Genomic DNA, 13,823 nt, shown 5'->3' with positions numbered 1-13,823 from the left:
ATGGTTCCCAGGACAGCTCCAGCTCTGCTACATCGAGATGACAGGCTGGACCGCAGCAGAACGCTGCCATCCAGCCTGTCATCCCGCAGACACTGAGAAGCGCAGGCATGCTTGCGCTCCTCAGTGTCTCGCTGTGACGGCATCCAGATGAGCCGACAATGAACTCAGCTCACCTCCTGGACGTCCGTCACTGACAGCGTGGGAAACTTCTACTGCGCATGCGGGGAGCAGGAGAATTTTCCCACGCTGTCAGTGACGTGCATGAGGTGAGCCGAGTTCATTGGACATGATCTCGGCTCATCTGGATGCCGTCACAGTCAGACACTGAGGAGCACAAGCATGCCTGCGCTTCTCAGTGTCTGCCGCATGGCAAGCTGAACGGCAGCGTTCTGCTGCGGTGCAGCCTGTCATGTGAATGTAGCAGAGCTGGACCGGTCCTGGGAACCATGGAGAGGTAAGGATGAGGTTGCTTTATTATTTTACTTTTATTGCAGGAGATCGTTGGCTTCAGCTGCAATGGGCGTGATGGTAAGTATGGTTTAATTTAGAACAATAAAGGATTGTGTCTTTATTTCAATTAAAGGACTTTATTCTGGGTGTTTGTGTTTTTTTTAATTACTTTAATAGAAATTCATGGCGGTCATGTCTAATATTGGCGTGACCCCATGAATTTCGGGCTTAGGGCCAGCTGATAATGCCAAGCTGGCCCTAACCCCTTTATTACTCAGTGAGCCACCGCACCAGGGCCCTGGATGAGTTGGGTACAGCGCCAGAAGATGGCGCTTCTATGAACGCGCCATTTTCCGGGGTGGCTGCGGACTGCAATTTGCAGCGGGGGGGGGGCCAGAAAGCTTGGGCCTCCCTGCGCTGCAGATTCCAGCCCCCAGCTGCCTAGTTGTACCTGGCTGGACACAAAAATAGGGCGAAGCCCCACGTCTTTTTTTTTTTAATTATTTCATGAAATAATTAAAAAAAAAAAAGGGCTTCCCTATATTGTTGTGTCCGGCCAGGTACAAATAGGCAGCTGGTGGTTGGGGGCAGCCCGTTCCTGCCTGTTGTACCTGGCTGGACACAAAAATATGGCGAAGCCCACGTCAACATTTTTGGGAAAAATTAATTACAAAATTAATAATAATTTAGGGACTGCATCTTTATTAACCCCTCAATTGTCATTTAGTGTTAAAATAAAGGATTTTTTAAAAAGAAAATTGGCGTGGGATCCACCATCATTATAGTCTCTAGCGGAGGTTAAGCAGACGGCTGGGGCAGATGTTTGAAGTCTGGGAAGAGGGTAATACCCACGGAGCTTCCCAGGCTACTAATATCAGCCCCCAGCTGAATACCTAGCCTTTACTAGCTATTAGAATGGGGGACCCCCCCAAAAAATGACGTGGGGTCCCCCCTATTTTAATATGTTTATGAGTGACAGTTTTCCTGCTATATACCTGCATGTCATAAGAATTTAAATTAAAAAAGGACCATGTTAAATTCAAATCTGTTTTTTTTAAATTTTTACCGGTGTTTGGTATGCGTTGGAAAAGGGGTAGTCTTATACGGTGAATATATCCTAAACTCTATATTTTAACAGGAAAGTAGGGGGGTCGTCTTATACACCAGGTCGTCTTATACGCCGGAATATACGGTAAGTAAATCTGGTGATGTGCATCTCTGTAATGAGGAGGGGTGTTGTCTAATGACATCAACACCCTATATAAGGTGCGCTTAATTATTAGGCAACTTCCTTTCCTTTGGCAAAATGGGTCAGAAGAAAGATTTGACGGGCTCCGAAAAGTCCAAAATTGGGAGATGTCTTGCAGAGGGATGCAGCAGTCTTGAAATTTGCAAACTTTTGAAGCGTGATCACCGAACAATCAAGAGTTTCATGGAAAATAGCCAACAGGGTCGCGAGAAGCGTGTTGGCCAAAAAAGACGCAAAATAACTGCCCATGAATTGAGGAAAATGAAGCGTGAAGCTGCCAAGATGCCATTCGCCACCAGTATTGCCATATTTCAGAGCTGCATCGTTACTGGAGTATCAAAAACCACAAGGTGTGCGATACTCAGGGACATGGCCAAGGTAAGGAAGGCTGAAAAACGACCACCTTTGAACAAGAAACATAAGATAAAACGTCAAGAATGGGCCAAGAAATATGTTAAGACTGATTTTTCAAAGGTTTTATGGACTGATGAAATGAGAGTGACTCTTGATGGACCAGATGAATGGGCCAGAGGCTGGATCAGTAAGGGGCAGAGAGCTCCACTCCGACTCAGACGCCAGCAAGGTGGAGGTGGGGTACTGGTATGGGCTGGTATCATCAAAGATGAACTTGTGGGACCTTTTCGGGTTGAGGATGGAGTGAAGCTCAACTCCCAGACCTACTGCCAGTTTCTGGAAGACAACTTCTTCAAGCAGTGGTACAGGAAGAAGTCGGTATCGCTCAAGAAAAACATGATTTTCATGCAGGACAATGCTCCATCACATGCATCTAACTACTCCACAGCGTGGCTGGCCAGTAAAGGTCTAAAAGAAAAAAAAATAATGACATGGCCCCCTTGTTCACCTGATCTGAACCCCATAGAGAACCTGTGGTCCATCATAAAATGTGAGATCTACAGGGAGGGAAAACAGTACACCTCTCGGAACAGTGTCTGGGATGCTGTGGTGGCTGCTGCACACAATGTTGATCGAAAACAGATCAAGCAACTGACAGAATCTATGGATGGAAGGCTGTTGAGTGTCATCATAAAGAAAAGTGGCTATATTGATCACTAATTTTTTTGGTTTTTGTTTTTGCATGTCAGCAATGTTTATTTCTAAATTTTGTGCACTGATATTGGTTTACCTGGTGAAAATAAACAAGTGAGATGGGATTATATTTGGTTTTTATTAAGTTGCCTAATAATTCTGCACAGTAATAGTTACCTGCACAAACAGATATCCTCCTAAAATAGCCAAATCTAAAAAAAAAACACTCCAACTTCCAAAAATATTAAGCTTGGATATTTATGAGTCTTTTGGGTTGATTGAGAACATAGTTATTGATCAATAATAAAAATAATCCTCTAAAATACAACTTGCCTAATAATTCTGCACACAGTGTATAATGTAATAAACTAAAATAAATTCCAAAATGGTGCAAAGAAAAAAAACATTTCTGACATTGATTTTACAAAATTCATTAGGTGGTAGAACGGACTTGATAACATGATTCTTCATGTTAGAACTATTAGTGATTCCAAACATGGATAATTTTTTTGTTTGCTTTATACTTTGGTGGTAAAAAAAATTCTGAAAAGAAAAAATGTATTGGCTTGTGTTGCCATTTTCTGTGTTCGGTAATTTTATTATTTTTAGTTTATTTGTCCATCAAAGAAGCTGTGTGATGGGACTTTTTGAGTGGAAAACTAATGTTTTCATTGACGTCATTTCGGGATAAATACGAGGTTTTGATTGCTTTTTATTTACTTTGGGAGGAAGCACGGCAACTAAAGAAACAAATTTTGGAGGTTTGATTTTTTTTTCACCTTTTAATTTGATAGATCAGACTTTTAAGGACATGGCAATATCACATATGTTTATTATTTTTATTTCTGTATTTTTTTAAACTGGAAATAGAGTGGAGAGGTGAATTTTAATTTTTGCATTGGTAAAAAAAATAATATTTGATTTTTAAATTTTTTTAGTCCCCTTCGGAGACTTGAACCTGCAATCGCTGGATCTTTATACTGCAATAATACAGTATCAAAGTATATAGGGAAAATGATGGTCAGCTTTAAAATCCAGTCTGTGGCTGTGAGCTTGCTACAAAAGTACCATGGTGGCAGCTAAGAGGACCTTCAGCAGCCCTAGGCTGCCAAAACAGCCCATCACCACCCTTCCCCCCTAAAACAAGGTATGCCGGGTGGGGAACCTAATGTTAGAACCTTGCTCTTAGGTTTTATCCTTTGCTGGTCACATGACCTCGTTGGCCTATTTAATCCTGCTCCGCCCTTCTGGCTTTGCTGGACTTCATTGTATAACTACTTTCTAGCTAGCCTGTGCTCTGTATCTAACTCTGTTAGTTTGCTTGGTCTACGGACCTCTTTGTTCTTTATATTTTGTTTGTTTGTCTGTCTGCTACTGTTTCTGTTAGGAGGTGTCCCATTTTTCCTCCCAGTCCTTAGTACTTGTAGGGATTCCTTCCCCACATCTATAGGTCTCCGTACAGACTAGCTTAGGACTTTAGCAGGTCTGATCGCAGGATCAGGTTCCCTGTTACATCGTAGGGATTCAGCTGAGTTCTATCGTAGGGACAGATCTCCTCTCTTTCCTTAGCTCTGGTAGCAGAACATAACAGTAAGTCCAGCCTGCAAATTCTCTAAGGAAAGATTTTTCTGTTCCATCATGGTGTCGGTTCAGGATTTGGCTCATCGCCTGCAGGGACTCTCTCTGGAGGTGGCCGAGCTCCGTCAGCACGTGAGTAACTATCCTGGAGCACATTTCTTGGAGCCTAAGGTATGTTTGCCGGATTTATTTTTTGGTGAACACCGAGAATTTTTTTCATTTAAAAATGCTTGCTTATTGTATTTTCGTTTGAGACCCAAGTCCTCTGGGGATGAATCCCAGCGCATAGGGTTCATAATGTCACTTTTGCGCAAAGAGCCTCAGGAGTGGGCCTTTTCTTTGCAACCTAGTGATACATGCTTCAGATCAGTGGATAGTTTTTTTTCTGCTTTGGGACTATTATATGATGATCCTGACCGTGTCGCATCAGCTGAGACTGAGTTAAGACGTTTGAGACAGGGATCAGGTAATGTGGAAAAATACTGTACTCATTTCCGTCGTTGGTCTACTCAAACAGGGTGGAACGATTCTGCTCTGAAAAGTCTATTTCTTGCTGGGCTCAATGAAAGGGTTAAAGACCTGCTAATTGCTTATCCTACACCTGAAGATTTGCAACAGGCTATGCAATTAGCTATACGGGTGGATAGGAGACTGCGTGCAAGGGTTAATGAGAGCAAATCCTCTGCTATGTCAGTTTCTGGTTATGAGAATGTGTGTACTAACAGTGGTGAATCGATGGAGATTGGATCAGTGGCACCTCGCTCTCAAGAAAAAGACCGTCGATTTTCTGAAGGCTTGTGTTTCTATTGCGGAAAATCTGGTCATTTGATTAAAGGCTGTGAGCTTCGTATGAAGAAAGAAAAAAAAAATGGTCAGTCATGCCCGTATTGCCTGTTTAAATTCCAAGGGTGTATTTTTAGCTGCTTCCACGATTGCTCAGGAAAAATTAATGGAATTTCGGGTGTTTGTTGATTGTGGATCTACTCTGAATGTAATTGATGGGGGATTCTTGGAAAGACTCAATTTAAAACCCGAACCTTTATCATCCTCCATTGCTGTGGTTTCTGTGGATGGTTCCCCTTTGAAGAATATTACTCTCAAGGTCTGTGAATTTCCTCTCACTATTAATGGTGTTCACCATGAGAAATTGGATTTGGTAGTTTTGAATAACTTGCCTTCTCCAGTAATATTGGGATTGCCCTGGTTAAAATTTCACAATCCTGTACTGGATTGGTCTACCAATGAAATTAAATCCTGGAGCCATAAATGTTATGACAAGTGTTGTAACGGGCGTATTGCAGCTTTGGATAGGGGAGAATTGCCTGTTCCTATTCAGGATTTTTGGAGAGTTTTTTCTGAGAAGGAATCGCAGGTTTTGCCTCCCCATAGAGACTATGATTGTTCTATTGAATTTGTCCCTGGAGCGACTCTTCCTAAAAGTCGTTTATTTAACCTTACTATTCCTGAGAGGAAGGCTTTGGATGAATACATACAGACAAGTTTGGCCGCCGGTCACATTAGGCCCTCTAAGTCTCCTGTGGCGGTTGGATTTTTTTTTGTAAAAAAAAAGGACGGCGGTTTACGTCCTTGTCTGGATTTTCGTGAGATTAACAAAATTACTGTACGCAATCCTTACCCACTGCCATTGATTCCTGATCTGTTTAACCAGTTAATGGGGGCCAAGTGGTTCTCTAAAATTGACCTTAAGGGGGCATACAATCTGTTGCGCATGAAGGAGGGTGACGAATGGAAGACTGCTTTTAACACTCCTGTGGGTCATTTTGAGAATCTGGTTATGCCTTTTGGTCTTACTAATGCTCCTGCATTTTTTCAGAATCTTATTAATGACATCCTTAGACCTTTGATCGGCAAAAATGTGGTTGTGTATTTGGATGACATTTTGATTTATTCGCCGGATCTGGAGTCTCATTGGCGGAGCGTACGTGAGGTATTACAATTGTTAATGGACAATTCGCTTTTTGCTAAGCTGGAGAAATGTGAGTTCGCTGTACAGAGAATTAGTTTTTTGGGTTACATTATCTCCAGCGAAGGTTTTGAGATGGACCCGGTTAAAGTTCAAGCTGTACAGGAATGGCCTAGGCCTATTGGTTTGAAATCGATACAGAGGTTTTTAGGTTTCGCCAATTATTACAGAAAATTCATAAAAAAATTTTCTAGTATTGTCAAACCTCTGACCGATCTCACCAGGAAAGGTGCTGATGCGGTTCAGTGGTCTTCTGAGGCCATTGAAGCTTTTGTGTATCTCAAGGAGAGGTTCACCTCTGCTCCCATCCTTATGCAGCCTGATGTGACTAAGCAGTTTTTGATTGAGGTTGATGCTTCTTCGGTGGGGGTTGGCGCAGTATTGTCTCAGGATAACGGGGATGGATTACATCCCTGTGCCTTTTTTTCAAAAAAATTTTCGGAGACTGAACTGAATTACGATATTGGTAATCGGGAATTATTGGCTATTAAACTCGCATTTGAACACTGGCGCCACTTCTTGGAAGGTGCGGAATTTCCCGTTCAGGTTCTTACGGATCATAAAAATCTGATATATCTTGATGCTGCCAAGCGCCTGAATGCCCGTCAGGCTAGGTGGGCACTGTTTTTCTCGCGGTTTAATTTCTCCGTTACTTACATCCCTGGTACTAAGAATGTTAAGGCGGATGCCTTGTCTCGCAGTTTTTCTCCCATAGTCGGTGCTGAGAAAGAGGAGAACATTTTACAAGAAGGTGTTGTGATAGCTGCTTTGGACTCCGTTTTGGAAGATGAGATTCTTAAAGCACAGGAGAATGCCCCTTCTAACACTCCTCATGGGAGGTTGTTTGTGCCTGGGACCTTTAGGAGAGATTTGTTTATTGAGTGTCACGAATCTCGGTTGGCAGGTCATCCCGGAATCTCTGAGACCAAGAGACTGGTGGGTCGCAGTTTTTGGTGGCCTGGATGGCAGAAGGAAGTCATTAAGTGGGTGCGTCAATGTACTATATGTGCTAGATCTAAGTCCTCACATACTCCTGCTGCGGGGTTGCTTTGTCCTTTAGAGGTTCCTAGTGCTCCTTGGACACATTTGGCTATGGACTTTATAACTGACCTTCCCCCCTCTGAGGGTTTTACTGTCATCTGGGTGGTCGTGGACCGTTTTAGCAAGATGTGTCACTTGGTTCCCTTCGTCAAACTGCCCTGCGCTAAAACTCTCGCTAAGGCCTTTGTCAAGGAAATTGTCAGACTTCATGGCGTTCCTACTGACATTGTTTCTGATAGGGGTCCTCAGTTCGTGGCTCGTTTTTGGCGTGCCTTTTGTGACAGGTTGGGAGTTCATCTGTCGTTCTCGTCCGGATATCATCCTGAATCTAATGGCCAGACAGAAAGGAAAAACCAGGATGTTGAGCAGTTCTTGCGTTGTTTTGTGGCAGACAATCAAGAGGGGTGGTCTGAGTTTCTGCCACTTGCTGAATTTGCTCTGAACAATCATACATCTTCTTCTGCTGGTTGTTCGCCTTTTTTTTTGTTGTTCTGGGAGACATCCGTCGTTTGGGTCGTTCTCCAAGTTGGGATCTGCCGTGCCTGAGGAGGAGAATTTTTCCGGTGATTTGGAGAGAGTTTGGACGGATGTGCGTGGTAATCTTCAGGAGGCCAACAGAAAATCTAAAGACTACTTTGATAGGAAACGACAGGAGGTTTTGTTCGCTGTTGGTGACATGGTTTGGTTGTCCTCTAGGAATCTGCGGTTGAGGATTCCTTCTAAGAAATTGGGTCCCAAGTTTGTAGGGCCCTTTAAGGTGCTTCAGGTTGTCAACCAATCTGCTGTTAGGTTGGAGGTTCCTACCTCCTGGAGAATTAATCCGGTATTTCATGTCTCTCTGTTAAAAAAAGCTGTTGTGTCGGATGGTGACGCCTCTGCCTCTGTTCCTCCGGTGGTGGAGGACGGGGAATATGAAATTTCTCGCATCCTTAACTCTAGACGGTATAGAGGTAGTTTGCAGTATCTGGTGGCCTGGAAAGGTTTCGGACCCGAGGATAACTCTTGGGTGAGGTTAGATGATGTTTCCGCGTCCAGACTTATCAGAGCGTTTCACAGGAGATTTCCTGATAAGCCTGGTCCTAGGGGATCCGGAGGATCCTCTTAGAAGGGGGGGTACTGTTAGAACCTTGCTCTTAGGTTTTTTCCTTTGCTGGTCACATGACCTCGTTGGCCTATTTAATCCTGCTCCGCCCTTCTGGCTTTGCTGGACTTCATTGTATAACTACTTTCTAGCTAGCCTGTGCTCTGTATCTAACTCTGTTAGTTTGCTTGGTCTACGGACCTCTTTGTTCTTTATATTTTGTTTGTCTGTCTGCTACTGTTTCTGTTAGGAGGTGTCCCATTTTTCCTCCCAGTCCTTAGTACTTGTAGGGATTCCTTCCCCACATCTATAGGTCTCCGTACAGACTAGCTTAGGACTTTAGCAGGTCTGATCGCAGGATCAGGTTCCCTGTTACATCGTAGGGATTCAGCTGAGTTCTATCGTAGGGACAGATCTCCTCTCTTTCCTTAGCTCTGGTAGCAGAACATAACACCTAAATGATGCAACACCAGCATTGCACGCCTTAAATGCAGCAGTCTTATATTGAATAAAATTTTTTAAAAAAGTCTATACCTTCCTCCCAGACCAGTGCTGCTCCTCCGCTCTCATCAATGTGATGTTACCACTGCAGCCACTCAGTGGGAGGCAGGTATAGATTAATAAAGGGTTATCCAATATTGGACAACACTTTAGCTGTTAGGAATTTGCCAAAAATATCCTAACGTGAAAAATAATTTTATATTCTCAAATGTATTAGAACTTAAGAAAACAGAGATAATGCCAGATTTTTGGGATTTCACTAGTCCACCCTCGTATAGATAAAATTAAAGGAACACTTCATAAAAAGTGGTGCAAGGAATGGATTGTTGTGAATGACAAAGAGAGTTACAGAACCCCAAAGACAGAATCCCTGCGTTACAAATCACACAATGTCTTGGAACGTTCTTCTAAAATGTACCTGGCATTTAAGATGGTTTTTCAAAATAAGCTTTCTCCCTAGTTTTTAGTTGACTCTGATCTAGTGTGTTGAGACTTGTTGATATTAAGTCTCCCATACTCAACACACAGACAGGATGGAGTCCTGTTCTCACATCTCTACGAAGCACATGGTCAAAAGCAGCATGGAGAGGCAATATACATCAGTACTGAGCAGTGTGGCTATGAATCCAGCTTTGAGGTGAGATAAAACAATTACTAGAAAACAGCAACTAGGTTCAGTGTGTGGCTATGCCTTTGCCTTTCACTTTAATCCTTCCTCCTTCATTTAGGTCATCCATGCATAGCTTATTTTTACAGACACAATGACAACTAAGACTCATTGACAAGGCCAGTAAACGGCAATGTGATTTTTTTCAACGCGCTACATATTCTAATTGGAAAAGTAAAGGTGAACATCGCTAGGGACATTTTGGCACTATTCAGTGTTATATCGTGTTAAGAAGTACGATAAACATAATGCCCGAGTCGTCTGCAACCATGATCATAAAAAAAAGGTTTTCGTACCTTTACCAGATTGTTGCAGAACCAGTAGACACCTCCCATGTGGAGTAAGGTGTCAAAGATGTGAAGGGATCTGATGTCCACCCAGCCCTTCTCTAAAGTTGTACTGAAGGCTCCATGTAAGACCTCTTTGATTGGCTTTTTGGACGGCAGGCGGTGGACATAAGGCACCGGCTCACTTCCAATCACCGAAAATTTGATCTGAGTGGCTGTTTGTTGTAGAACTTCAGAACACATGTTCTCTAGGATGGAACTCATGATGATCACTCTGGGGAGTAAATGTAAGTGGTCAACACAATGTCATCATTCAAGGTGTAAAAAGATGGAGGAGCACCTGTGTGCAAGACCAAAAAAATGTAATAAAGTGATTTTATAAGGAGTGTATCACTCACCGCTCACTATAAAACTGCAGCATGTTGTCACCATACAAAGGTGTCCCCAGCTGCCGGATCATCTGCAGAGACTTATCCCTCTCGTCCAGACCCAACATGCGAACATGAGCCACTAGCCAGGCAACAGCACACACGGCCAGGCTACACACTTTCCCTTTAATGTTGTCTGTGATTTTCTGTAATACAAAACATAAATGGACAAAAATGGATCTCGATGCATTAAAAGGTGGAAAGGTAGAAGAAGAGGTGGACACATATCATGGGCTGATATAAGCAAGAGCTGTGATTCATTTTATCCATCTGAAAATTAAGAGATAGATATCGGTTTCCTTCTGGTTTCACACATCAGTGTTTCTCGGTCCGACTACAGACCGGCAGTCTATGAGACTACGGAGCTCAGGTCAGTAGACCCTTGGCCAGTCTGGACATCACGATCTGTACTCAGCATGTAACAAAGATGTGTGAAGCTGGTCTAAGGCAAAAGTGCACAGTAAAGGGACAACTGACTACCTTGTGTGTATGTGGGCCTACCAACTCTCCCTGACAGATGAGGATTCGCCACGTTGAATTAAATACCTGATACATTGTTCTCACAGGAGACAAGCCGCCGGCAGAGGTGTCTAGCTGCAGGTTACTCCCCTCTCCCCATTGAGAGAACATGCACACTATATATCGTATTTTTCTCACTATAAAGCACACTTTTAAGGATGAAAAAAATCTTGCTAAAAAGTGAGGGCAACTTATAGTCTGGAGGCAGCACGATAAAGAGGAGCATTCAGCTGCACAGCTCTCTTCCTGCCCCACAAGGATCAGTCTGATAGGTGCAGGGCAGGAGAGCAAGCTAACAGGACCAGCACATCACTACAACTGAATGGGGTCTGCACAGTCCTCACCATACTGCAGGTACTGATCTAGAAAACAACTCCACACTAGAGCTCACGGCGCTTCCAGGATATCAGTGTTAGGCCACGGCCCCACCATCAGTATTCGGTCAGTATTTTTTCTCAGTAGTGGGAGCCAAAACCAGGTGAGGAAGAATCAGAGAAAAGGTATAATAGAAACAAGTCACCAATTCTGCATTTATCACCCACTCCTGGTTTTGGCTCCCACTCCTCAGAAAAAATACTGACCCAATACTGATAGTTGGGCCGGGGCCTAATAGTGATTAGTCACATGCCTTAATGAAACTGAAAAAGTATAGGGAATAAGACGAATGCCTGGTACTCAACTGATCACTACAATCAGTGTAGAATACAGTGGAGGTAGCAGAACTGTATGTAAATATGTTTGTATGCAGCTGAGCTATATGTATACTTGTGTATGTATGAAGCTGAGCTATATGTATACTTGTGTATGTATGCAGCTGAGCTATATGTATACTTGTGTATGTATGCAGCTGAGCTATATGTATACTTGTGTATGTATGAAGCTGAGCTATATGTATACTTGTGTATGTATGCAGCTGAGCTATATGTATACTTGTGTATGTATGCAGCTGAGCTATATGTATACTTGTGTATGTATGCAGCTGAGCTATATGTATACTTGTGTATGTATGCAGCTGAGCTATATGTATACTTGTGTATGTATGCAGCTGAGCTATATGTATACTTGTGTATGTATGCAGCTGAGCTATATGTATACTTGTGTATGTATGCAGCTGAGCTATATGTATACTTGTGTATGTATGCAGCTGAGCTATATGTATACTTGTGTATGTATGCAGCTGAGCTATATGTATACTTGTGATGTATGCAGCTGAGCTATATGGTATACTTGTGTATGTATGCAGCTGAGCTATATGTATACTTGTGTATGTATGCAGCTGAGCTATATGTATACTTGTGTATGTATGCAGCTGAGCTATATGTATACTTGTGTATGTATGCAGCTGAGCTATATGTATACTCGTGTATGTATGCAGCTGAGCTATATGTATACTCGTGTATGTATGCAGCTGAGCTATATGTATACTCGTGTATGTATGCAGCTGAGCTATATGTATACTCGTGTATGTATGCAGCTGAGCTATATGTATACTCGTGTATGTATGCAGCAGAGCTATATGTATACTCGTGTATGTATGCAGCTGAGCTATATGTATACTCGTGTATGTATGCAGCAGAGCTATATGTATACTCGTGTATGTATGCAGCAGAGCTATATGTATACGCGTGTATGTATCGCAGCAGAGCTATATGTATACTCGTGTATGTATGCAGCAGAATGCTATATGTATACTTGTGTATGTATGCAGCAGAGCTATATGTATACTTGTGTATGTATGCAGCAGAGCTATATGTATACTTGTGTATGTATGCACAGAGCTATATGTATACTTGTGTATGTATGCAGCAGAGCTATATGTATACTCGTGTATGTATGCAGCTGAGCCAAATGTATACTCGTGTATGTATGCAGCTGAGCCATATGTATACTCGTGTATGTATGCAGCTGAGCTATATGGTATACTCGTGTATGTATGCAGCTGAGCTATAATGTATACTCGTGTATGTATGCAGCTGAGCTATATGTATACTCGTGTATGTATGCAGCTGAGCTATATGTATACTCGTGTATGTATGCAGCTGAGCTATATGTATACTCGTGTATGTATGCAGCTGAGCCATATGTATACTCGTGTATGTATGCAGCTGAGCTATATGTATACTCGTGTATGTATGCAGCTGAGATATATGTATACTCGTGTATGTATGCAGCTGAGCTATATGTATACTCGTGTATGTATGCAGCTGAGCCATATGTATACTCGTGTATGTATGCAGCTGAGCCATATGTATACTCGTGTATGTATGCAGCTGAGCCATATGTATACTCGTGTATGTATGCAGCTGAGCCATATGTATACTCGTGTATGTATGCAGCTGAGCTATATGTATACTCGTGTATGTATGCAGCTGAGCTATATGTATACTCGTGTATGTATGCAGCTGAGCTATATGTATACTCGTGTATGTATGCAGCTGAGCTATATGTATACTCGTGTATGTATGCAGCTGAGCTATATGTATACTCGTGTATGTATGCAGCTGAGCTATATGTATACTCGTGTATGTAGGCAGCTGAGCTATATGTATACTTGTGTATGTATGCAGCTGAGCTATAGTATACTTGTGTATGTATGCAGCTGAGCTATATGTATACTTGTGTATGTATGCAGCTGAGCTATATGTATACTTGTGTATGTATGCAGCTGAGCTATATGTATACTTGTGTATGTATGCAGCTGAGCTATATGTATACTCGTGTATGTATGCAGCTGAGCTATATGTATACTTGTGTATGTATGCAGCTGAGCTACATGTATACTTGTGTATGTATGCAGCAGAGCTATATGTATACTTGTGTATGTATGCAGCAGAGCTATATGTATACTTGTGTATGTATGCAGCAGAGCTATATGTATACTTGTGTATGTATGCAGCAGAGCTATATGTGTACTTGTGTATGTATGCAGCCTGAGCTATATGTATACTTCTGTATGTATGCAGCAGAGCTATATGTATACTTGTGTATGTA

At 42.4% G+C, this 13,823-nt stretch overlaps 1 protein-coding gene across 1 annotated transcript in view; it reads right to left on the bottom strand.

Annotated features, from left to right (window-relative positions):
* MED24 (mediator complex subunit 24) overlaps positions 1-13,823 on the bottom strand; it is a 119,278-nt gene that overhangs the window by 28,094 nt on the left and 77,361 nt on the right. The window contains exons 19-20 of the mRNA XM_073683386.1: positions 10,284-10,459; positions 9,895-10,159 (exon numbers count right to left, since the gene is read on the bottom strand). Of these exons, the coding sequence (XP_073539487.1) occupies positions 9,895-10,159; positions 10,284-10,459 (441 nt within the window). The remainder of the gene's footprint in view (positions 1-9,894; positions 10,160-10,283; positions 10,460-13,823) is intronic.

This window comes from Phyllobates terribilis, unplaced genomic scaffold (assembly GCF_046119375.1).
Source record: "Phyllobates terribilis strain yellow unplaced genomic scaffold, ASM4611937v1 Scaffold_5__5_contigs__length_657084704, whole genome shotgun sequence".
In the NCBI taxonomy this organism is placed as follows: Eukaryota; Metazoa; Chordata; class Amphibia; order Anura; family Dendrobatidae; genus Phyllobates; species Phyllobates terribilis.
The sequence above is the reverse complement of the archived record's forward strand: the minus strand, read 5'-3'. Positions and strand labels throughout refer to the sequence as shown.